Source organism: Scyliorhinus torazame, chromosome 26 (assembly GCF_047496885.1).
Source record: "Scyliorhinus torazame isolate Kashiwa2021f chromosome 26, sScyTor2.1, whole genome shotgun sequence".
NCBI lineage: Eukaryota > Metazoa > Chordata > Chondrichthyes > Carcharhiniformes > Scyliorhinidae > Scyliorhinus > Scyliorhinus torazame.
In genome coordinates, this window is record NC_092732.1 from 40,618,846 (window position 1) to 40,644,730 (window position 25,885).

Here is a 25,885-nt window from a genome sequence, read left to right on the forward strand (position 1 = left end):
TTTCTTTTATTATAAGCTCTTAAGAACTCCCTTGAATAATACCTGAAAGATACGGCTCTTTGACCAGATCATAGAATTTACAGTGCAGAAGGAGGCCATTCGACCCATCGAGTCTGCACCGGCTCTTGGAAAGAGCACCCTACCCAAGGTCAACACCTCCACCCTATCCCCATAACCCAGTAACCCCACCCAACACTAAGGGCAATTTTGGTCACTAAAGGCAATTTATCACGGCAATCCACCTAACCTGCACATCTTTGGACTGTGGGAGGAAACCGGAACACCCGGAGGAAACCCACGCACACACGGGGAGGACGTGCAGACTCCGCACAGACACTGACCAAGCGGGGGAATCGAACCCGGGTCCCTGGAGCTGTGAAGCCACAGTGCTACCACTGTACTGCCAGTTCCCGCCAAGTTCTCCCAGGCGAGGCTGGATCAAGGCCTCAATGTGAGTGGGAATATCTGGAATATTCCTGACCCACATCCAATCTAATCCAGATCATTCGAGCGAGCGCTCACCTCTTTACTAATTTGTTTACAGGATGGGGGGTCGCTGGCTGGGCTGGTATTTATTATCCATCCCCAATTGCCCCTTGAGGAGGCTGTGGTCACCCACCCCCTTGAACTGCCGCTGTCTGCGTGCTGGTGCTGTTAACAGTCGGCAGAGATTAAAGAAGGACAGCCTCGAGTGAGCGAGAAAGAGGGGGGGAGAGGGAGAGGGAGAGAGAGAGAGGGAGAGAGGGGAAGAGGGAGAGAGGGGAAGAGGGAGGGAAAGCGAGAGAGGGGGAGAGGGAGGGGAGAGCGAGAGAGGGGGAGAGAGAGTGGGGGAGGGAGGGAGAAGAGGGAGAGAGAGGGGAAGAGGGAGGGAAAGCGAGAGAGGGGGAGAGGAGAGCGAGGGAGAGCGAGAGAGGGGGAGAGAGAGTTGGGGAGGGAGAAGGAGAGGGAGAGAGGGAGAGAGAGGGAAAGAGGGAGGGAGAGCGAGAGAGGGGGGAGAGGGGAGGACGAGATAGAGAGAGAGGGGAAGAGGGAGGGAGAGCGAGAGAGGGGGAGAGGGCGGGAGAGGGAGGGAGAGGGAGAGAGGGGAAGAGCGAGAGGGAGAGAGGGAGAGAGGGGAAGAGGGAGGGAGAGGGAGAGAGGGGAAGAGCGAGAGGGAGAGAGGGAGAGAGGGGAAGAGGGAGGGAGAGCGAGAGAGGGGAGAGGGAGGGAGAGGGTGTAGAGGGGAAGAGCGAGAGAGAGGGAGGGAGAGTGAGAGAGGGGGAGGGGGAGGGAGGGAGAGGGAGAAGGAGGGAGAGGGGGAGAGGGAGAGAGAGGGGAAGAGAAGGGGGTGGGAGGGAGAGGGAGGGAGAGGGGGAGAGGGAGGGAGAGGGAGAGGGGGAGAGGGAGGGAGAGCAAGAGAGGGAGAGGGAGGGAGAGGGAGAGGGAGAGAGAGAGGGAGGGAGAGGAGGAGGGAGAGGGAGAGAGGGGAAGAGGGAGGGAGAACGAGAGAGGGAGAGGGAGAGAGAGGGGGAGAGGAGAAGAGCGAGAGTGGGAGGGAGAGGGAGAGAGGGGGAAGAGCGAGAGAGGGGGAGAGAGGGAGAGGGGGAGGGAGGAGAGGGGAGGGAGAGGGAGAGGGGAGGGAGAGGGAGGGGAGGAGAGCAAGAGGGAGAGGGGGAGAGGGAGGGAGAGGGGGAGAGGAGAGAGAGGGGAGGGAGAGGCGGGGAGTGGAGAGGAGAGTGGGAGGGAGAGGCGGAGGGAGGGGAGGGAGAGGGGAGAGAGGGAGGGGTGAGGGAGAGAGGAGAGGGGAGAGGGGAGGGAAGGGAGGGAGGGAGTGCAAGAGAGGGAGGGGGAGAGTGAGAGAGGGAGAGCGAGAGAGCAAGAGAGGGAGGGAGAACGAGGGAGTGGGGAGAGCGAGAGAGGGAGGGGGAGGGATGGAGGGAGTGTGAGTGAGGGAGGGGGAGAGAGAGAGGGAGGGGAGCGCGAGAGAGAGAGCGTGCGTGCGTGGGTTTCCTCCGCGTGCTCCGGTTTCCTTCACAGTCCAAAGACGTGCAGGTTAGGTGGATTGGCCATGATAAATTGCCCTCAGTGACCAAAAAGGTTAGGAGGGGTTACTGGGTTATGGGGATAGGGTGGAGGTGTGGACCTTGGGAAGGGTGCTCGTTCCAAGAGCCGGTGCAGACTTGATGGGCCGAATGGCCTCCTTCTGCACTGTATGTTCTATGTATCTATGTAAAGGAGAGATTGCTTGGGACACATTGGAAGGAGGAATGTTTGTTTCTCGCTCTATTCAATCGATTTTCAACCTTGTTAAAGTTGGGATTAAAAGTCAGGCTCCACATCAGTCAGAGGCCTCGGTCCCTGGTTCCTCAAATGATTGCTCCCTTGGAGAATTATCAAAGAACAAAGAACAAAGAAAAGTACAGCACAGGAACAGGCCCTTCGGCCCTCCAAGCCCGTGCCGACCATGCTGCCCGACTAAACTACAATCTTCTACACTTCCTGGGTCCGTATCCCTCTATTCCATCCTATTCATGTATTTGTCAAGATGCCCCTTAAATGTCACTATCGTCCCTGCTTCCACCACCTCCTCCGGTAGCGAGTGTCCAGCACCCACTACCCTCTGTGTAAAAAACTTGCCTCGTACATCTACTCTAAACCTTGCCCCTCTCACCTTAAACCTATGCCCCCTAGTAATTGACCCTCTACCCTGGGGAAATGTCTCTGACTATCCACTCTGTCTATGCCCCTCATAATTTTGTATACCTCTATCAGGTCGCCCCTCAACCTCCGTCGTTCCAGTGAGAACAAACCGAGTTTATTCAACCGCTCCTCATAGCTAATGCCCTCCATACCAGGCAACATTCTGGTAAATCTCTTCTGCACCCTCTCTAAAGCTCCACATCCGTCTGGTAGTGTGGCGACCAGAATTGAACACTGTTCTCCAAGTGTGGCCTAACTAAGGTTCTATACAGCTGCAACATGACTTGCCAATTCTTATACTCAATGCCCCGGCCAATGAAGGCAAGCACGCCGTATGCCTTCTTGACTACCTTCTCCACCTGTGTTGCCCCTTTAAGTGACCTGTGGACCTGTACACCTAGATCTCTCTGACTGTCAATACTCTTGAGGGTTCTACCATTCACTGTATATTCCCTACCTGCGTTAGACCTTCCAAAATGCATTACCTCACATTTGTCCGGATTAAACTCCATCCGCCATCTCTCCGCCCAAGTCTCCAAACAATCTAAATCCTGCTGTATCCTCTGACAGTCCTCATCGCTATCCGCAATTCCACCATCCTTTGTGTCGTCTGCAAACTTACTAATCAGACCAGTTACATTTTCCTCCAAATCATTTATATATACTACAAAGAGCAAAGGTCCCAGCACTGATCCCTGTGGAACACCACTGGTCACAGCCCTCCAATTAGAAAAGCATCCTTCCATTGCTACTCTCTGCCTTCTATGACCTAGCCAGTTCTGTATCCACCTTGCCAGCTCACCCCTGATCCCGTGTGACTTCACCTTTTGTACTAGTCTACCATGAGGGGACCTTGTCAAAGGCCTTACTGGAGTCCATATAGACAACATCCACTGCCCTACCTGCATCAATCATCTTAGTGACCTCCTCGAAAAAGTCCCTGAGGGAGTGAGTGTTGAATGACCTAAAGTGCTGACTGGCGGAGGTGTGTAGCCGGACCACATGTTACTGGGCCCCCACATTCTCCCTGGACTCTCCCCAGTTAGAAATCAGTCACCATCATCTGGCAACAGACAAGCCGGGAGCTCCGCGATCCCCTCCGAGTGCAAACCTCAAAGGATTAGCTCCCCCGCCGACCCGATTCTCTCCCCCGCCTCACCCCCAGCTCCTGATCCCCGCCACAGCCCCAAGTCCCTGCCCCCCCCCCCCCAATCCAGTTCCCAGTCGCCCCACAGGCCCCAGCTCTGATCTGCCCCCGCACCGACTCCCCCCCCCCCCCCCCCCTCTCCGCCTCTTGCCCAGGCCCTGCTCCCTCCCCACCCCCCCACAGTTACTGATCCCCCACCCCTCCCACTAGTCTTTCCCCAATCCCAGCCCTGGATCTCCCACCGGCTTCATGCACCCCCCCCCCCCCCCCCCCACCCCCCCCACCCCTGCGCAGACGCTGGGATGCTTACCACCATGTGGTTGATGGACACCCAGCAATCGTCCGGGAAATCCTGGAGCATTGGCACGAGGAACTGGAGACACCCATCCCAGTGACACAAGAGCAACATCATCCCGATCAGGTTAACGATCCTCACCACAGCGCTGGCAAGGTCGTAGGTCATGTGGAAGATCTAAACACCAGAACAAGACAGTTTCACCCAGGAACGGCCAGCCCGACAACACGGGCCGATTCACCAGGAGGGGGCCGACGCGATCGTCAAGGACGTTCGGGAAAGCTGGATGGGGGGATAGAGCGCGGGTGGGGCGGGAGGGGCCAATTGAAAAGCCCCTCTAAAGGAACAGCACGGGGCCGAAAGGCCTGCTCCTGTGCAGTGAGATCCGATAATCCGACAGCACGCTGGGGAGGAATTCCAGCGACGAGGAACATCGGAAACATCCGGAGAGCGGGATTGAAAACTGTGGTTAATGAGGAGATTTAATCAGGGGGGGTTTGGAGTTTGGGGTTTAATCGGGGGGTTGGGGTTTAATCGGGGGGTTTGGGGTTTAATCGGGGGGTTTGGGGTTTAATCGGGGGGGTTTGGGGTTTAATTTGGGTTTGGGGGGTTTTAGGGTTTGGGGGGGGTTGGGGTTTAATCGGGGGGTTTGGGGATTAATTGGGGGGTTTGGGGTTCGGGGGGTTTGGGGGGTGGGGTTCAGGGGGTTGGTGTTTGGGGGGTTCGGGGTCCGGGGGTTGGAGTTTGGGGAGGTCGGCGTTTGGGGTTCGGGGTTTGGGGTTCAGGGGGTTTGGGGGGTGGGGGGTTCGGGTGGTTTTGGGGTTCGGGGGGTCTGGGGTTGGGCGGTTTGGGGTTTGGGGGGTTCAGGGTTCGGGGTGTTTGGGAGTTGGGGTTTAATCGGGGGGTCTGGTGTTTGGGGGGTTTGGGGTGGGGGGTTTGGGGTCTGGGGGGTTTGGGGATTAATCTTGGGGTTTGGGGGGTTTGGGGTTCGGGGGGGTTGGAGTTTGGGGGGGTCGGGGTTTGGGGTTCGGGGTTTGGGGTTTGGGGTTCAGGGGGTTCGGGGGTTGGGGGTTCGGGGGGTTCAGGGTTCGGGGTGTTTGGGATTTGGGGTTTAATCGGGGGGTTTGGGGTTCGGGGGGTTTGGGGTTCTGGGGGGTTTGGGGTTCCGGGGTTCGGGGGGTTGGGGATTAATCTTGGGGTTTGGGGGGTTTGGGGTTCGGGGGGTTGGTGTTTGGGGGGGTCGGGGTTTGGGGTTCGGTGTTGGGGGGTTTGGGGTTCGGGTGGTTTGGGGTTTGGGGGGTTTGGGGTTCGGGGGGTTTGGGGGGTTCAGGGTTCGGGGGGTTTGGGGTTCGGGGATGTGGGGGTTTGGGGTTCGGGGGGTTTGGGGGGTTTGGGGTTCGGGGGGTTTGGGGGTTCAGGGTTCGGGGGGTTTGGGGTTCGGGGATGTGGGGTTTGGGGTTCGGGGGGTTTGGGGGGTTTGGGGTTCGGGGGGTTTGGGGTTTGGGGGGTTTGGGGTTCGGGGGGTTTGGGGTTCGGGGGGTTTGGGGGGTTCAGGGTTCGGGGGGTTGGAGTTTGGGGGGGGTCGGGGTTTGGGGTTCGGGGTTTGGGGTTTGGGATGTTGGGGGTTGGGGGGTTTGGGGTTCGGGGGGTTTGGGGGGTTCAGGGTTCGGGGGGTTTGGGGTTCGGGGATGTGGGGGTTTGGGGTTCGGGGGGTTTGGGGGGGTTTGGGGTTCGGGGGGTTTGGGGGTTCAGGGTTCGGGGGGTTTGGGGTTCGGGGATGTGGGGGGTTTGGGGTTCGGGGGGTTTGGGGGTTTGGGGTTCGGGGGGGTTTGGGGTTTGGGGGGTTTGGGGTTCGGGGGGTTTGGGGTTCGGGGGGTTTGGGGGGTTCAGGGTTCGGGGGGTTGGAGTTTGGGGGGGTCGGGGTTTGGGGTTCGGGGTTTGGGGTTTGGGATGTTGGGGGTTGGGGTTGGGGGGTTCGGGGGGTTTGGGGGGTTCAGGGTTCGGGGGTTTGGGATTTGGGGTTTAATCAGGGGTTTGGGTGATTTAGTCGGGGGAGGCTCTGGGATAGTTAATCGAGAGGGTGGATGGGGTGAATGAGGAGGAAGTGTTTCCCCGCTGGGCGGATGGTGGGTAACCGGAGGGGGCACAGATTGAAGTGAATCGGGGGGGGGGGGGCGCGGGGGGGGGAGCGAGGAGAATTTTAATGTCAACACAGCGAGAGGTGGGGGTGGGGAAGGCGATGACTGCAGATTCAATCGAAACTTTCGAAAGTACCGGGAATCGGGTAATCCGGGAAGGGGGGGGCATTAGCAGGGATTTTGGGAGGGAAAGCGTGGGGAGGGGAGGAATAGGGAATAATTGGATCGAGATCGTTCGATGAGCTGGGATAGGCTCAATGGGCTGCATGGTCTCCGCCTGTGGTTGGAAAATTGGAAGATTACCTCCTCCCATTGGTGTATATATCGGATGAGGCGGGAGAGACGCAGGAGACGCAGTAAGCTGAGGATCTTGGCAAATCGGACAATTCGTAAAGCCCGGGCTGTCTTGTAGACCTCGGAATCCACCCTGGTCTCCAGATCCACAATCAGAAAGACGTAATCGACGGGGATGGAGGACACAAAGTCCACCAGGAACCAGCTCTTCAGATATTTCATCTTGATGGTGTGAGGGTCCAGGATAATCTCCGTGTTGTCCTCCACCACTATCCCGGTGCGGAAGTTCAGCACCAGGTCGATGAGGAAGAAGGTGTCGGAGACCACGTTGAAGACAATCCAGGGAGGAGTGTTCTCATCCTTGAAAAACGTGATTCCCACGGCAGAATGATCAAATTCCCCACCATCAGCAGCAGCATAGCAAGATCCCAGTAAAACCTGCCCAAAGGGAAAGTCGGCACAGACTGATACCATCACATCGTCACGTGAAATCCGCACACACTGAAATCCACACACAAACTTACTCACGCCGTCACAAACCTATGTGCACCCGCACATATACACGCAGGCATTCACATGCCGAAACACAGGTACACACGCGACAGACACGTACACACAGAAATGCTCACACACAGAGAAATCAATTCACAGTAACACATATTTACACACACACACACAGACAGCACTGAAACAAGTTTTTACATAAACAGGGAATCGTGCACATAGATATACACACAGAAACACAGGCACACACACACACATACAGAAACAAAGGCACACACACACACATACAGAAACACAGGCACACACACACATACAGAAACACAGGCACACACACACACAGAAACACAGGCAGACACACACATAGAAACACAGGCAGGCACACAGAGAAACACAGGCAGACACACACAGAAACACAGGCACACACACATACACAGAAACACAGGCAGACACACACACAGAAACACAGGCACACATACACAGAAACACAGGCAGACACACACATACAGAAACACAGGCAGGCACACACACACAGAAACACAGGCAGACGCACACACATAGAAACACAGGCAGGCACACAGAGAAACACAGGTAGACACACACGCACAGAAACACAGGTAGGCACACACATACACACAGAGAAAGACAGGCAGACACACATACACAGAAACACAGGCAGACACAGACACACACAGAAACACAGGCAGACACACACACAGAAACACAGGCAGACACACACAGAGAAACACAGGCAGACACACACACAGAAACACAGGCAGACACACACACACACACACACAGAAACACAGGCAGACACACACACACACACAGAAACACAGGCAGACACACACACACACAGAGAGAAACACAGGCAGACACACACACAGAAACACAGGCATACACACACACAGAAACACAGGCAGACACACACACAGAAACACAGGCAGACACACACACACACACACAGAAACACAGACAGGCACACAAACACAGGCACACAAAGAAACACAGGCAGACACACACAGAGAAACACAGGCAGACACACACGCACAGAAACACAGGCAGACACACACACACACACAGAAACACAGGCAGACACACACACAAACACACACAGGCAGACACACACACACAGAAACACAGGCAGACACACACACACAGAAACACAGGCAGACACACACACACACACACAGAAACACAGGCAGACACACACAGAAACACAGGCAGACACACACAGAGACCCAGGCAGACACACACACACACAGAAACACAGACAGACACACACACAGAAGCACAGGCAGGCACACACACACAGAAACACAGGCAGACGCACACACATAGAAACACAGGCAGGCACACAGAGAAACACAGGTAGACACACACGCACAGAAACACAGGTAGGCACACACATACACACAGAGAAAGAGAGGCAGACACACATACACAGATACACAGGCAGACACAGACACACACAGAAACACAGGCAGACACACACACAGAAACACAGGCAGACACACACAGAGAAACACAGGCAGACACACACACACAGAAACACAGGCAGACACACACACACAGAAACACAGGCAGACACACACACACAGAAACACAGGCAGACACACACACACACAGAAACACAGGCAGACACACACACACAGAAACACAGGCAGACACACACACACAGAAACACAGGCAGACACACACACACACACACAGAGAAACACAGGCAGACACACACAGAAACACAGGCAGACACACACACACAGAAACACAGACAGGCACACAAACACAGGCACACAAAGAAACACAGGCAGACACACACAGAGAAACACAGGCAGACACACACACAGAAACACAGACACACACACACACACACACAGAAACACAGGCAGACACACACACACACACACACAGAAACACAGGCAGGCACACACACACAGAAACACAGGCAGACACACACACACAGAAACACAGGCAGACACACACACACAGAGAAACACAGGCAGACACACAAACACAGGCACACAAAGAAACACAGAAACATACACATATACACAGAAATGCACTAGCACTAATGAATGCATACACACAAATACACATGTGCCTCACAAGCCTCATTGAATTCTTCGAGGATGTGATGAGACATATTGATGAAGGTCGGGCAGTGGATGTGGTGTATATGGATTTCAGTAAAGCGTTTGATAAGGTTCCCCATGGTAGGCTAATTCAGAAAGTTAGGGGGCATGGGATACAGAGAAATGTGGCTGTCTGGATACAGAATTGGTTGGCCGAAAGAAGACAGCGAGTGGTAGTGGATGGAAACTATTCCACCTGGAGGTCGGTGACCAGTGGTGTCCTGCAGGGATCTGTTCTGGGACCTCTGCTCTTTGTGGTTTTTATAAATGACTTGGATGAGGAAGTGGAAGGGTGGGTTAGTAAGTTTGCCGATGACACGAAGGTTGGTGGAGTTGTAGATAGTGTTGAGGGTTGTTGCAGGTTACAACAGGACATTGACAGGATGCAGAGCTGGGCTGAGAAGTGGCAGATGGAGTTCAACCTGGATAAATGTGAAGTGATCCATTTTGGAAGGTCGAATTTGAATGCTGAATACCGGGTTAAAGGCAGGATTCTTGGAAGTGAGGAGGAACAGAGGGATCTTGGGGTCCACGTACATAGATCCCTCAAAGTTGCCACCCAGGTTGATAGGGTTGTTAAGAAGGCGTATGGTGTGGACTTTCATTAACAGGGGGATTGAGTTTAAGAGCCGCGAGGTTTTGCTGCAGCTTTATAAAACCCGAGTTAGACCACACTTGGAATATTGTGTCCAGTTCTGGTCGCCTCATTATAGGAAGGATGTGGATGCTTTGGAGAGGGTACAGAGGAGATTTACCAGGATGCTGCCTGGACTGGAGGGAATGTCTTATGCAGAAAGGTTGAGGGAGCTAGGGCTTTTCTCACTGGAGCGAAGAAGGCAGAGAGGTGACTTGATAGAGGTGTACAAGGTGATGAGAGGCATGGATAGAGTGGATAGCCAGAGACTTTCCCCCAGGGTGGAAATGGCTGTCACGAGGGGACATAATGTGTGAAGGGCCTGTACTGTGCTGTGCTGTACTATGTTCTAAACACAGAAATATACACACATGCACACATAGAAATGTACACAAGCACACAAACACACAGAAATGTACACATGCAGACACACACATACATATACACACACGTATGCAGAAAACACAGTCTCACAAAAATGCAGTTACGCCCACAAGCTCACACAATAATGCACACACACAAATGCATACATGCACATAGGAGCACGCACATACATACACTGAAATTCACACACATATATATTCATATGCACACAAACACAAATATACACAATACATCCACATGCAGAAACACAGTTTTGTAAGGGCCACGAAGAATCCAGCACGAGTTTTAAGGATACAAAGTAATAACATTTATTTACAATAACATATATATATTCACAACAGCAGCAACTTCCCTTGCTGCTCACTCCTTCCTGCTGGTTCCAAACTGGCCAGCTTTATTTATACAGGGAGTCTGCTAATGGTTTCTCCGCCCCCCTCATTGGGGAAGCTCATAGTCCCACAGGATTGTGGGATTGTCATTAGTCCCCAGCCAATGGTAAGCAGGCAGGTTATAACATACAAGTACACACATAACGGACATGTACTGACAGAAATGCTCACACACAGAGAAACCAATACACAGGATGCACACAAACACACACACAACCTCACAGATTCAGAATTGGAAACACTGACCCATACACATCTCGGCACACAGAAAAACACATAGCTACACTCACACACATGCACAAACAGCACAGAAACACATTGTTACACACACAGGAATCGTGCACAAAGAAATACTCAGAGAGAAACACAGACGCACACATAGAAACACAACAGGCACACACACAGGCATGCACACACACAGAAACACAGATACACACACACACAGAAACGCAGACACACATAGAAACACAGACAGGCACACACACAGGCATGCACACACACCGAAACACAGATAGACACACACAGAAACACAGACAGGCACACACACAGGCATGCACACACACAGAAACACAGATACACACACACACAGAAATGCAGACACACATAGAAACACAGACAGGCACACACACAGGCATGCACACACACAGAAACACAGATGCACACACACAGAAACACAGACACACATAGAAACACAGACAGGCACACACAGAAACACAGACACACACAGAAACACAGACAGGCACACACACAGAAACACAGACAGGCACACACACAGAAACACAGACAGGCACACACACAGAAACAGACAGACACAAACACAGGCAGACGCACACGCACACACAGAAACACAGACAGGCACACACACACAGGCGCACACATAGAAACACTGACACACACACACACACAAACACAGGCAGACACACACACACAGACAGGCATACACAGACAGGCGCACACGATAAAACATAGAAACATGCACATGCACACAGGAATGCTCAGATACACAAGCACACGCATAAATGAACGCATACACACCAGCACAAATGTAAACACAGAAATATACGCACACATGCACAGAAATGCACACATACAGGCACACACATAGAAATGCACACAGACACACGCACATACACACACACACACAGGCACACACACATACATTCACACATAAATGCATGCAGTTCCGGCCACACAGAATTGCACACAGAAACGCATGCACACAAATGCACACGCAGAAAGATACACACGCGTGCACAGAGAAATGTGCACACAATGTCAGTCAGGAGGACAGCCAGAGAGCGCGATACAGGCTGTGTAACTGATGGTTGAAAGGTGAACTCTCTCCGCGGGGAGGTTGATTGCTCTGTCCCACTGGCACACACTGTGAGGCAGACCCAGCCATCCAGTCAGAAATTTCACAATCAACAACGCAAGCAAACATGCTCATCAATGAAAGGATTCCCTGTGGTGCTGACTGATGACTGAAATATTTCCATTCTCCGTAGAACCTGCAGACACATTCTGACCTAGAAATAACCTTCAGTGCCAGTTACAGTCCATTAACCACGCTGCACAGAATGGATTAACTGAGAGAGGAGACGGACTCTGTACCCCAGTGAGAGTCAGCACCTTCAGGAGAGGATGGGGACCCTGTACCCCAGTGAGAGTCAGCACCTTCAGGAGATGAGGGGGACCCTGTACCCCAGTGAGAGTCAGCACCTTCAGGAGAGGAGGGGGAGTCTGTACCCCAGTGAGAGTCAGCACCTTCAGGAGAGGAGGGGGACACTGTACCCCAGTGAGAGTCAGCACCTTCAGGAGAGGAGACGGACTCTGCACCCCAGTGAGAGTCAGCACCTTCAGGAGAGGAGGGGGAGTCTGTACCCCAGTGAGAGTCAGCACCTTCAGGAGAGGAGGGGGACCCTGTACCCCAGTGTGAGTCAGCACCTTCAGGAGAGGAGGGGGAGTCTGTACCCCAGTGAGAGTCAGCACCTTCAGGAGAGGAGGGGGACCCTGTACCCCAGTGAGAGACAGCACCTTCAGGAGAGGAGGGGGAGTCTGTACCCCAGTAAGAGTCAGCACCTTCAGGAGAGGAGGTGGAGTCGGTACCCCAGTGAGAGTCAGCACCTTCAGGAGAGGAGGGGGAGTCTGTACCCCAGTGAGAGTCAGCACCTTCAGGAGAGGAGGTGGAGTCGGTACCCCAGTGAGAGTCAGCACCTTCAGGAGAGGAGGGGGAGTCTGTACCCCAGTGAGCGTCGGCACCTTCAGGAGAGGAGGGGGAGTCTGTACCCCAGTGAGAGTCAGCACCTTCAGGAGAGGAGGGGGAGCCTGTACCCCAGTGAGATTCAGCACCTTCAGGAGAGGAGGGGGAGTCTGTACCCCAGTGAGAGTCAGCACCTTCAGGAGAGGCGGGAGAGTCTGTACCCCAGTGAGAGTCGGCACCTTCAGGAGAGGAGGGGGGAGTCTGTACCCCAGTGAGAGTCAGCACCTTCAGGAGAGGAGGGGTACCCTGTACCCCAGTGAGAGTCAGCACCTTCAGGAGAGGAGGGGGAGTCTGTACCCCAGTGAGAGTCAGCACCTTCAGGAGAGGAGGGGGAGTCTGTACCCCAGTGAGAGTCAGCACCTTCAGGAGAGGAGGGGAGTGTGTACCCCAGTGAGAGTCAGCACCTTCAGGAGAGGAGGGGGACCCTGTACCCCAGTGAGAGTCAGCACCTTCAGGAGAGGAGGGGGAGTCTGTACCCCAGTGAGAGTCAGCACCTTCAGGAGAGGAGGGGGAGTCTGTACCCCAGTGAGAGTCAGCACCTTCAGGAGAGGAGGGGGATCCTGTACCCCAGTGAGAGTCAGCACCTTCAGGAGAGGAGGGGGATCCTGTACCCCAGTGAGAGTCAGCACCTTCAGGAGAGGAGGGGGATCCTGTACCCCAGTGAGCGTCAGCACCTTCAGGAGGAGGGGGAGTCTGTACCCCAGTGAGAGTCAGCCCCTTCAGGAGAGGAGGGGGAGTCTGTACCCCAGTGAGCGTGTGTCAGGTAGGAGTCCCAATGAGATTCACCTCCTGCTGTGACATTCCATACGGCTTCAATTGGAGACAGATTGATAGGAAGGGACCGAGTGGAACGTCCTCCAGTAAATATTGAGTATCTGAGCCGGGAGTCAGAGGTTCAATCCCGGATAAGCACATACTGAAAATACACTGGTGACACACTGGACAGCCAGTGCGACAGTGTGCCAGTGTTCACTGGTGACTCTGGGTACAGCCAGTGCAACAGTGCCAGTGTTCACTGGTGACACTGGGTACAACCAGTGCAACAGTGTCAGTATTCACTGGTGACACACTGGACAGCCAGTGCGCGAGTGTGCAAGTGTTCACTGGTGACACTGGGTACAGCCAGTGCGACAGTGTCAGTATTCACTGGTGACACACTGTACAGCCAGTGCGATAGTGGCAGTGTTCACTGGTGACACACTGTACAACCAGTGCGACAGTGGCAGTGTTCACTGGTGACACACTGTACGGCCAGTGCGACAGTGTGCCAGTGTTCACTGGTGACACACTGTACAGCCAGTGCGGCAGTGTCAGTGTTCACTGGTGACACACTGTACAGCCAGTGCGACAGTGTCCGTGTTCACTGGTGACACTGTTTCCAGCCAGTGCGACAGTGTGAATGTTGACCAGTGACACATTGGACACCTAGTGTGACAGTGTGAATGTTCACTACTGATCCACTGTACAGCCAGTGTGACAGTGCCAGTGTTCACTGGTGACACTGTATACAGCCAGTGCGACAGTGCCAGTGTTCACTAGTGACACACTGTACAGCTAGTGCGACAGTGTGAATATTCACTAGTGACACACTGTACAGCCAGTGTGCCAGTGTGAATATTCACTACTGACACTCTGTACAGCCAGTGCGACAGTGTGAATATTCACTAGTGACACTCTGTACAGCCAGTGCGACAGTGTGAATATTCACTAGTGACACTCTGTACAGCCAGTGCGACAGTGTGAATATTCACTAGTGACACTCTGTACAGCCAGTGTGACAGTGTGAATATTCACTAGTGACACTCTGTACAGCCAGTGCGACAGTGTGAATATTCACTAGTGACACTCTGTACAGCCAGTGCGCCAGTGTGAATATTCACTAGTGACACTCTGTACAGCCAGTGCGCCAGTGTGAATATTCACTAGTGACACTCTGTACAGCCAGTGCGACAGTGTGAATGTTCCCTGGTCTTGTCCGGTGCTCTGTTTGGAGACTGCCTGTCAAGATATCAAACCAACACCGTTAACCGCCCCGTCACATCCCAGCGCTGGCTCGCACTCTCAGTGAGTGCCTGCTTACTGAAACCATTGGTGCCGCTCAGGAACGTTCTGTGGCCCCACTCATCGGTCAGTTAATCCGGGAACCCCTACCGGCCACAGCAGCAGACAAGGGATATATGGTGAACTCGGAGCTGGAGGCAATTGCCCTGCGTTCCCTGCGCCCGGGGCTGCTGAAGTAGGTGGCCAAGGCAGCAATCAGACTGGGTCGGGAGAAACGCCATTTATATCCCAGCACTGGCCTCACGGGAACTGACCCACTGGTCTCCTGAGGTTTGGACTGGACGGACTGGGAGAAGGTGGGATCGCTTTCCTTGGAGCTGTGAAGGTTGAGGAGGGGAAGGGGGGGGGGGGGGAGATTTAATTGGGTTCCCTTCTAAATCGCGAAATGGGGGGTGAGGTTTGGATGGAGTAAGGTAAGTAAAGTGTGGGGGGGGGGTGCAGAGAGCGATGGGCTGAATGGTCAGATCCTACACCGGCCCGACCGCCATCAGCAGGATGGCACTGGGTGTGACCTCCGCCCTGGAACTGTTTATACCGCGTCCTGCTCAGCGGCGACGCGGAACCAGGCTGGCCATTTCAATAACGTTGGCGGCAAGAGGGGGGGGGGGGGTCAGGGGCTGAATCCTCTGGTGCGTAACTCACCTCGTGGCTCCCCCAAAGCCTGTCCACCATCTACACTACCCCAGGATTACTTGTCAAACAGCATTAGCAGCAAGTAATAGACAGAGCTCAGCGATTCCACAACCAACGCATCAGATCCAAGCTCTCCAGTCCTGTCACATCCAGCCGTGAATGGTGGCGGACAATTAAACAACTCACTGGAGAGGACTTCCGGGTGCGGCTATGCAGAGCTGGGTCGCATATTCGGCAGTTCCCGCTTGGAACGGACTTTTGGGCTCTTTTACAGGCCCCCACGACATTTATTTGACATTTCCCGGTGTGGGAAGAGGACTGCAACATTCTCCCGACGGTGTCCCCCAGGAGTGTTGTGCCTTTTGGCTGCCAGGCCCGGCAGAACCAGTGGAAGATTTGGCTGCAACAGGATAAACAGGGCCCCTTCCAGCATGCAAGCGGGGGAAGGGCAAGCTTAAAGCTGCAAACTGACCTGAGGACCTTTATCAAAAGTGAATTCTAACAGCAGAGGGAACAACTGTGAAAAGACCTCACCAGGGCCACTGAAGAAGCGGGGACGTGGCTTCCGGTGGCGGCCATGGAGGAGTAGGTCGCGCATTCGGCAGCTCCCGTCTGGAACGGACACTGAGACCTTTTTCAGGAGTTTCAACGGACATTTTGGGGCAGATTGGTGAAGCGAACACTGCCAAAAGGATTCCCTCTCGAGACTTTTGGGCTCTTTTCAGGGCCCCCAAGGGCACTTTTCGACGTTTCCCGGTGTGGGAAGGAGTTAATAATAGTTCCCCGTCAGTATATGGCTTTAACTAGGAGCGGGGCGACAAAAAAGGTGGCGGTGGACCAGAAGAAGGGAGGGAAGAAGGACAAAATGGCGGCGGGCGGAGACCAGGCAGCGTGGAGGCAGTGGGCGGAGGAGCAGCAGGAGGGTATCCAGCGCTGCCTCAGAGAGATTAAAACGGACCTGCGAGAGCCGATGAAGGCTTCTATTGATAAGCTGCTGGAGACACAGACGGCCCAGGGGGTGGTGATCCGCGAGGCCCGACAAAAGATCTCTGACAATGAGGACAAGATCTTAGGCCTGGCGGTAAAGGTGGAGGCGCACGAGGCGCTCCACAAGAAATGGCAGGAGCGGTTCGAGGAGATGGAGAATCGGTCGAGGCGGAAGAATCTGCGGATTCTGGGCCACCCGGAGGGGCTGGAGGAGCAGGACTTGGGGGCCTATGTGGTCACCATGTTAAACTCGCTGATGGGAGCGGGGTCCTTCCAGGGGCCCCTGGAGCTGGAAGGAGCCCATAGAGTGCTGGCGAGGAAGCCCAAGGCTAACGAGCCTCCGCAGGCGGTGCTGGTGCGGTTCCATCGGTTCGTCGATCGGGAGTGCATGCTCAGGTGGGCCAAGAAGGAGAGGAGCAGCAGGTGGGAGAACGCGGAGGTTCGGATATATCAGGACTGGAGTGCGGAGGTGGTGAAGAGGAGGGCCGGGTACAATCGAGCGAAGGCGGTGCTGCACAGGAAGGGGGTGAAGTTTGGCATGTTACAGCCGGCGCGACTGTGGGTTACCTACAAGGACCGGCACCATTATTTTGAGTCTCCGGAGGAGGCGTGGGCCTTTGTTCAGGCCGAGAAGCTGGACACAGACTGAGGGTCGGGATGGGCGATTGGGGACTGCGGTGGATATGTTATGCCTATTTTTGGTTCGGGGGGGGGAGGGGGGGCCTTTGCATTGTTTTGGGTTTCATTTTCTCTGTGTTTTTCTCTTTCGGGTTGGGGAGGGTGGATGGGGCGGGTTGGGCACTGTTTAGGTTGGTGGCGGGGCCTGGTAGGTGGAGAGCGCGGGATTTTTTTCCCGCGCCGAAGACTGGGGCAGGCGGGGCCAGGGCGGGGAAGCGAGGATTGTTTCCCGCGCTTAGAACGGAGGGGGCAGGGGGAGAGCCTGTGAATGGGGAGCGGAGGGTGTGCCACACAATGGGAGGAGTCGAAGGGGAGGCGGGAGTGGCCGGGGTCAGCAGGAGTCAGCTGACTTGCGGAAGTGCAATGGGGGGAGTAAACCAGCTAGGATGGGTCCTAGCCGGGGGGTGGGGGGAATCGAGTTGCTGCTGCTAAGGTCAAGGAGGAGCTGGAGCGAGTGGGGTGGGTCGAGAGGGGGGTATGCCGCTGTGGGGAACGGGCCGGGTGTGGGGTGCGGGCGCGTGGCTGGCCGAGGAGGGGTCATGGCTAGTCGGCGGGGGAGGGGGGCGGGTAGCCCCCTAATCCGGCTGATAACCTGGAATGTAAGGGGACTGAATGGGCCGGTTAAGCGGGCCCGCGTGTTCGCGCACCTGAAGGGGCTCAAGGCGGATGTGGTTATGCTCCAGGAGACACACCTGAAGGTGGCAGACCAGGTAAGACTGAGGAAAGGGTGGGTAGGTCAGGTGTTTCACTCGGGGCTGGATGCCAAAAATCGAGGGGTGGCGATCTTGGTGGGAAAGAAGGTGTCGTTCGAGGTGTCGAGCATTGTGGCAGATAATGGCGGTAGGTACATAATGGTAAGTGGTAAGTTGCAGGGAGAGAGGGTGGTACTGGTCAATGTGTATGCTCCGAACTGGGACGGTGCGGGTTTTATGCGGCGTATGTTGGGTCGGATCCCAGACTTGGAAGTGAGGGGCCTGATAATGGGGGGAGACTTTAACACGGTGTTGGATCCGGCACTGGATCGCTCCAGGTCTAGGACGGGTAGGAAGCCGGCGGCGGCTAGAGTGCTGAGGGAGGTTTATGAACCAGATGGGAGGGGTGGACCCTTGGGGATTTGCAAGGCCGGGGGCTAGGGAATTCTCATTCTTCTCACATGCCCATAAGGCTTATTCTCGAATCAACTTTTTCATCTTGAGTAGGGCGCTGATAGCGAGAGTAGAGGATACCGAGTATTCAGCAATAGCCATTTCGGACCACGCCCCGCATTGGGTGGACTTGGAGATGGGGGAGGAGAGGGACCAGCGCCCGCTGTGGCAGTTGGAGGTGGGGCTGTTGGCGGACGAGGAGGTGAGCGAGCGGGTCCGAGGAAGTATAGAGAGGTACTTGGAGGCCAACGACAACGGGGAGGTCCGAGTGGGGATGGTATGGGAGGCACTGAAGGCGGTGGTGAGGGGAGAGCTGATCTCCATCAGGGCCCACAAGGAGCGGAGGGAGCGGGGGGAGAGGGAGAGGCTGGTGGGGGAGATGGTGAGGGTAGACAGGAGGTATGCGGAGGAGCCCGAGGAAGGTTTGTTGAGGAAGAGGCGCAGCCTCCAGGCCGAATTCGACCTGGTGACCACCAGGAAGGCGGAGGTGCAGTGGAGGAAGGCCCAGGGGGCGGTCTACGAGTATGGGGAAAAGGCAAGCCGGATGCTGGCGCATCAGCTTCGGAAGCGGGACGCAGCTAGGGAGATTGGGGGAGTTAAGGACAGGGGAGGGAATGTGGTGCGGAGTGGGGTTGGCATCAATGGGGTCTTCAGGGACTTTTACGAGGAATTGTACCGATCCGAGCCCCCACAGGAGGAGGGAGGGATGGGCCGTTTCCTGGACCAATTGAGGTTTCCAAAGGTGCAAGAGGGACTGGTGGCGGGATTGGGGGCCCCGATTGGGCTGGAGGAGCTGACCAAAGGGTTAGGAAGCATGCAGGCGGGGAAGGCACAGGGGCCGGACGGTTTCCCGGTCGAGTTCTATAAAAAATATATGGACCTGTTGGGCCCACTGTTAGTTAGGACCTTCAATGAGGCAAGGGAGGGGGGGGCTTTACCCCCGACGATGTCCCGGGCACTGATCTCCTTGATCCTGAAGCGGGACAAGGATCCCCTGCAATGTGGGTCTTACAGACCGATTTCCTTGCTAAATGTAGATGCCAAGGTGCTGGCGAAGGTCTTAGCCACGAGGATTGAGGATTGTGTGCTGCAGATCATCCATGAAGACCAGACGGGGTTTGTGAAGGGGAGCCAGTTGAACACGAATGTGCGGAGGCTTTTGAACGTTATCATGATGCCGGCGAGGGAGGGGGAGGCGGAGATAGTGGTGGCGATGGACGCTGAGAAAGCCTTCGATAGGGTAGAGTGGGGGTACCTGTGGGAGGTGCTGAAGAGGTTCGGGTTTGGGGAGGGGTTTGTCAGGTGGGTTAGGTTGTTGTATGAGGTCCAGATGGCGAGTGTGGCCACAAACAGGAGGAGGTCCGAGTACTTTCGGTTGCACGAGGGACGAGACAGGGGTGTCCCCTGTCCCCCTGCTCTTCGCACTGGCGATTGAACCCCTGGCTGTGGCACTGAGAGAGTCAAGGAACTGGAGGGGGTTGGTGCGGGGTGGGGAGGAGCATAGGGTGTCACTTTATGCGGACGACCTGCTGCTGTATGTGGCGGACCCGGTGGGGGGAATGCCAGAGGTAATGAGGATCCTTTGGGAATTTGGGGACTTTTCGGGGTACAAGCTCAATATGGGGAAGAGCGAGTTGTTTGTAGTTCAGCTAGGGGACCAGGAGAGGGGGATTGGCGAGCTCCCACTAAAAAGGGCAGAGAGGAGTTTCAGATATTTGGGGGTCCAGGTGGCCAGGAGCTGGGGGGCCCTGCATAGGCTTAACTTTACAAGGCTGGTGGAGCAAATGGAGGAGGAGTTCAAGAGGTGGGATGCGTTGCCGCTGTCCCTGGCGGGTAGGGTGCAGTCAATCAAAATGACGGTGCTCCCAAGGTTTTTGTTCCTGTTCCAGTGCCTCCCCATGTTTATCCCGAAGGCTTTTTTCAGGCAGGTTAACAGGAGTATAATGGGGTTTGTGTGGGCGGGAGGGACTCCGAGGGTGAGAAGGGTGTTCCTGGAGCGGAGTAGAGATACGGGGGACTGGCACTGCCCAACCTCTGTGGGTACTACTGGGCTGCCAATGCGACGATGGTGCGCAAGTGGGTGATGGAGGGGGAGGGGGCTGCATGGAAGAGGCTGGAGATGGCGTCTTGTGTGGGTACGAGTCTGGGGGCGCTGGCAACGGCACTGCTGCCACTCCCTCCAAGGAGGTATACCACGAGCCCAGTGGTGGTGGCGGCCCTCAAAATTTGGGGGCAGTGGAGGCGGCATAGGGGGGAAGTTGGGGCCTCGGCGTGGACCCCATTACGGGGGAACCGCCGGCTCGCCCCAGGAAGAACAGGTGGAGGGTTTTCGTGGTGGCACAGGGCAGGCATACGAAAGTTGGGGGACCTGTTTGTGGACGGGAAGTTCGCGAGCTTGGGTGAGCTGGAGGAGAAGTACGGGCTCCCCCCCGGGGAACACCTTCAGGTACTTACAGGTAAGGGCGTTTGCCAGACGGCAGGTGGTGGAATTCCCGCGGGTGCTGCCACTCACAGTACAGGACAGGGTGCTCTCGGGGGGGAGGGGGGTGGGAGTGGGGAAGATCTCGGAAACTTACCAAGTGATGCAGGACGAGGAGGAGGCCTCGGTGGTGGAGTTGAAAGGTAAGTGGGAGGAGGAGTTGGGAGAGGAGATCGAAGAGGGGACGTGGGCAGATGCCCTGGGGAGGGTGAACTCTTCCTCCTCGTGCGCGAGGCTCAGCCTCACACAGTTTAAGGTGCTGCACAGGGCACACATGACCGGGACAAGGATGAGTCAGTTCTTTGGGGGTGAGGACAGGTGTGTTCGGTGCTCAGGGAGCACAGTAAATCACGCCGATATGTTCTGGGCATGCCCAGCGCTGGAGGAATTTTGGAAGGGCGTAGCGAGGACGGTGTCGAGGGTGGTAGGATCCAGGGTCAGACCGGGCTGGGGGCTCGCAATATTTGGGGTGGCAGAGGAGCCGGGAATGCAGGGGGCGAAAGAGGTCGGAATTCTGGCCTTTGCGTCCCTGGTAGCCCGGCGAAGGATTCTCCTTCAGTGGAAAGATACGAGGCCCCCAAGCGTGGAATCCTGGATCAGCGATATGGCGGGGTTCATTAAATTGGAGAGGGTGAAATTCGCCTTGAGGGGGTCGGTACAAGGGGTCTTTAGGCGGGGGCAACCGTTCTTAGACTTTCTGGCAGAACGATAGACATTGGTCAATGGCAGCAGCAGCTCGGGGGGGGGGGGGGGTTACTTTATTTTTGTTTATGTTATTTACACTGGAAGGGTCTGAGGGGGTGTATACACCTGTTGTGTTAAGTCGGAGTGTTAATGTTAATTTATTATTTAGGTACGGGGGGAGGGGTTTGGGGGGTTGCTTTTTTGAGATTGTGTTTTGTACTTAACCCTGTTGGGTTCTTTTTACTTTCTCATTTTGTTATTGATATTTTATGAAAACCTTTAATAAAAATTATTTTTTTAAAAAAAACAACTCACTGGAGGGGGAGACTCCACAAATATCCCCGTCCTCAATGGTGGAGGAGCCCAGCACATCTGGGCGAGAGACGAGGCTGAAGCATTCGCTACAATCTTCAGCCGGACGTGCCGAGTGGATGATCCGTCTCGGTCTCCGCCGGAGGTTCCCAGCATCACCGATGTCCGTCTCCAGCCAATACGATTCACTCCACGTGATAGCAAGAAACGGCTGAAGAGACTGGATACTGCGAAGGCTCTGGGCCCTGACACTATCCCGGCAATAGTGCTGAAGACTTTTTACATAGATTATCATAGAATTTACAGTGCAGAAGAAGGCCATTCGGCCCATCGAGTCTGCACCAGCTCTTGGAAAGAGCACCCTACCCAAGGTCAACACCTCCACCCTATCCCCATAACTCAGTAACCCCACCCAACACTAAGGGCAATTTTGGACACTAAGGGCAATTTATCATGGCCAGTCCACCTAACCTGCACATCTTTGGACTGTGGGAGGAAACCGGAGCACCCGGAGGAAACCCCACGCACACACAGGGAGGATGTGCAGACTCCGCACAGACAGTGTCCCAAGCCGGAATCGAACCTGGGACCCTGGAGCTGTGAAGCAATTGTGCTATCCACAATGCGACCGTGCTGCCCCAGAACTTGTGCTCCAGAATTTGCTGCACCCCGAGCCAAGCTGTTCCAGTCCAGCTCCAACACTGGCATCGACCCGGCAATGGGGTAAACTGCCCAGGTGTGTCCTGTACACGAGAAACAGGACAAATCCAACCCAGCCAGTTACCCCCCTATCGGCCTACTCTCCATCATCGGCAACGTGATGGGAGGAGTCACCGACGGCGCTGTCACGCGGCACTTACTCAGCAATAACCTGCTCACGGACGCTCAGTGTGGGTTCCGCCCAGAGTCACTCAGCCCCTGACCTCGTTACAGCCTTGGTTCAAACACGGACACAAGAGCTGAATGCCAGAGGTGGGAGTGACTGCCCTCGACATCAAGGCAGCGTTTGACCGGGTGTGGCATCAAGGAGCCCGAGCGAAACTGGAGTCAGTGGGAATCAGGGGGAAAACTCTCCGCTGGTTGGAGTCATACCCGGCACAAAGGAAGATGGTTGTGTTGGTTGGAGGTCAATCATCTCAGCTCCAGGACATCACTGCAGGAGTTCCTCAGGGTCGTGTCCTCGGCCCCAACCATCTTCAGCTGCTTCATCAATGACCTTCCCTCCATCAGAAGGTTAGAGATGGGGATGGTCACTGATGACTTCACAATGTTCCGCACCATTCGCGACTCCCCAGATACTGAAGCAGTCCCTGTCCGAATGCAGCAAGACCCGGACAATATCCAGGCTCGGGGCTGACAAGGGGCAAGTTACATTCGCGCCACACAAGTGCCAGGCAATGACCATCTCCGACAAGAGAGGATCTAACCATCGCCCCGTGACATTCAATGGCATTCCCGTCGCTGTGTCCCCCACTATCCACATCCTGGGGTTACCATTGATCAGAAACTGAGCTGGACCCAGCCGTATAAATACTGTGGCTACCAGAGCAGGTCAGAGGCTGGGAATCCTGCGGAGAGGAACTCACCTCCTGACCCCCCCCCCCCACAAAGCCTGTCCCCCATCGACAAGGACACGAGTTAGGAGTGCGGTGGGAGACTCTCCACTCGCCTGGATGAGCGCGGCTCCCGACAACACTCGAGAAGCTCGACACCATCCAGGACAAAGCAGCCCCGCTCGATTGCTCCCCCTTCCACAAACATTCACTCCCTCCGCCACCGACGCACAGTGACAGCCGTGTACCGTCTACAAGATGCACTGCAGCGACTCGCCAAGGTTCCTTAGACAGCACCTTCCAAACCCACGACCACAAACATCTGGAAGGACAAGAGCAGCAGATACCTGGGAACCCCACCACCTGGAGGCTCTCCTCCGAGCCCCTCACCACCCCGACTGGGAAATATATCGGCCGTTCCTTCACTGTCGCCGGGGCAACATCCTGGAACTCGCTCCCTAACAGCACAGTGGGTGTACCTACATCACAGGGACTGCAACAGTTCAAGGGGGCAGCTCACCCACCATCTTGTGAAGGGGCAACTGGGGATGGCCAATAAATGCTGGGCCTAACCCACACCTCATGACACAAAAGCAATCAAACTCCAAATACCTACACAAGGTCAGACCGCCATAATCAATCCACATACGGTCAACCCACCCACACCTACACTGACCCACAGGTACACAAACCCACCCACACCTACACTGACCCACAGGTACACACACCCACACACACACACCTACACTGACCCACAGGTACACACACCCACCCACACACACCTACACTGACCCACAGATACACACACCCACACACACACACCTACACTGACCCACAGGTACACACACCAACCCACACACACCTACACTGACCCACAGGTACACACACCAACCCACACACACCTACACTGACCCACAGGTACACACACCCACACACACACACCTACACTGACCCACAGGTACACACACCCACCCACACACACCTACACTGACCCACAGATACACACACCCACACACACCGACACTGACCCACAGGTACACACACACACCCACACACACACCCACACACACCTACACTGACCCACAGGTACATACACCCACACACACCTACACTGACCCACAGGTACACACACACACCCACACACCCACACACACACCCACACACACCTACACTGACCCACAGGTACACCCACCCACCCACACACACCTACACTGACCCACACGTATACACACACCCACACACACACCCACACACACCTACACTGACCCACAGGTACACACACCCACACACACCTACACTGACCCACAGGTACACACACCCACACACACCTACACTGACCCACAGGTACACACACCCACACACACCTACACTGACCCACAGGTACACACACCAACACACACCTACACTGACCCACAGGTACACACACACACCCACACACCCACACACACCCACACACACCTACACTGACCCACAGGTACACACACACCCACACACACCTACACTGACCCACAGGTACACACAGCCACCCACACACACCTACACTGACCCACAGGTACACACACACCCACCCACACACACCTACACTGACCCACAGGTACACACACCCACACACACCTACACTGACCCACAGGTACACACACCCACCCACACACACCTACGCTGACCCACAGGTACACACACCCACCCACACACACCTACGCTGACCCACAGGTACACACACCCACCCACACACACCTACACTGACCCACAGGTACACACACCCACCCACACACACCTACGCTGACCCACAGGTACACACACCCACCCACACACACCTACACTGACCCACAGGTACACACACACACCCACACACACCTACACTGACCCACAGGTACACACACACACACACACACCTACACTGTCCCACAGGTACACACACACACCCACACACACCTACACTGACCCACAGGTACACACACACACCCACACACACCTACACTGACCCACAGGTACACCCACCCACACACACCTACACTGACCCACAGGTACACACACACACCCACACACACCTACACTGACCCACAGGTACACACACCCACACACACCTACACTGACCCACAGGTACACACACCCACCCACACACACCTACACTGACCCACAGGTACACAAACACACCCACACACACCTACACTGGCCCACAGGTACACACACACACACACACACACCTACACTGACCCACAGGTACACACACACACCCACACACACCTACACTGACCCACAGGTACACACACCCACCCACACACACCTACGCTGACCCACAGGTACACACACCCACCCACACACACCTACGCTGACCCACAGGTACACACACCCACCCACACACACCTACACTGACCCACAGGTACACACACCCACCCACACACACCTACGCTGACCCACAGGTACACACACCCACCCACACACACCTACACTGACCCACAGGTACACACACACACCCACACACACCTACACTGACCCACAG

At 55.4% G+C, this 25,885-nt stretch overlaps 2 protein-coding genes across 3 annotated transcripts in view; both read right to left on the bottom strand.

Annotated features, from left to right (window-relative positions):
• LOC140402829 (potassium/sodium hyperpolarization-activated cyclic nucleotide-gated channel 3-like) overlaps nucleotides 1-7,027 on the bottom strand; it is an 8,129-nt gene extending 1,102 nt beyond the window's left edge. Inside the window, exons 1-2 of the mRNA XM_072490450.1 lie at nucleotides 6,563-7,027; nucleotides 4,137-4,298 (exon numbers count right to left, since the gene is read on the bottom strand). Coding sequence (XP_072346551.1) covers nucleotides 4,137-4,298; nucleotides 6,563-7,027 — 627 coding nt within the window. The remainder of the gene's footprint in view (nucleotides 1-4,136; nucleotides 4,299-6,562) is intronic.
• LOC140402992 (hemagglutinin/amebocyte aggregation factor-like) overlaps nucleotides 1-25,885 on the bottom strand; it is a 211,189-nt gene that overhangs the window by 130,895 nt on the left and 54,409 nt on the right. The gene's annotated exons all lie outside the window — the stretch shown is intronic.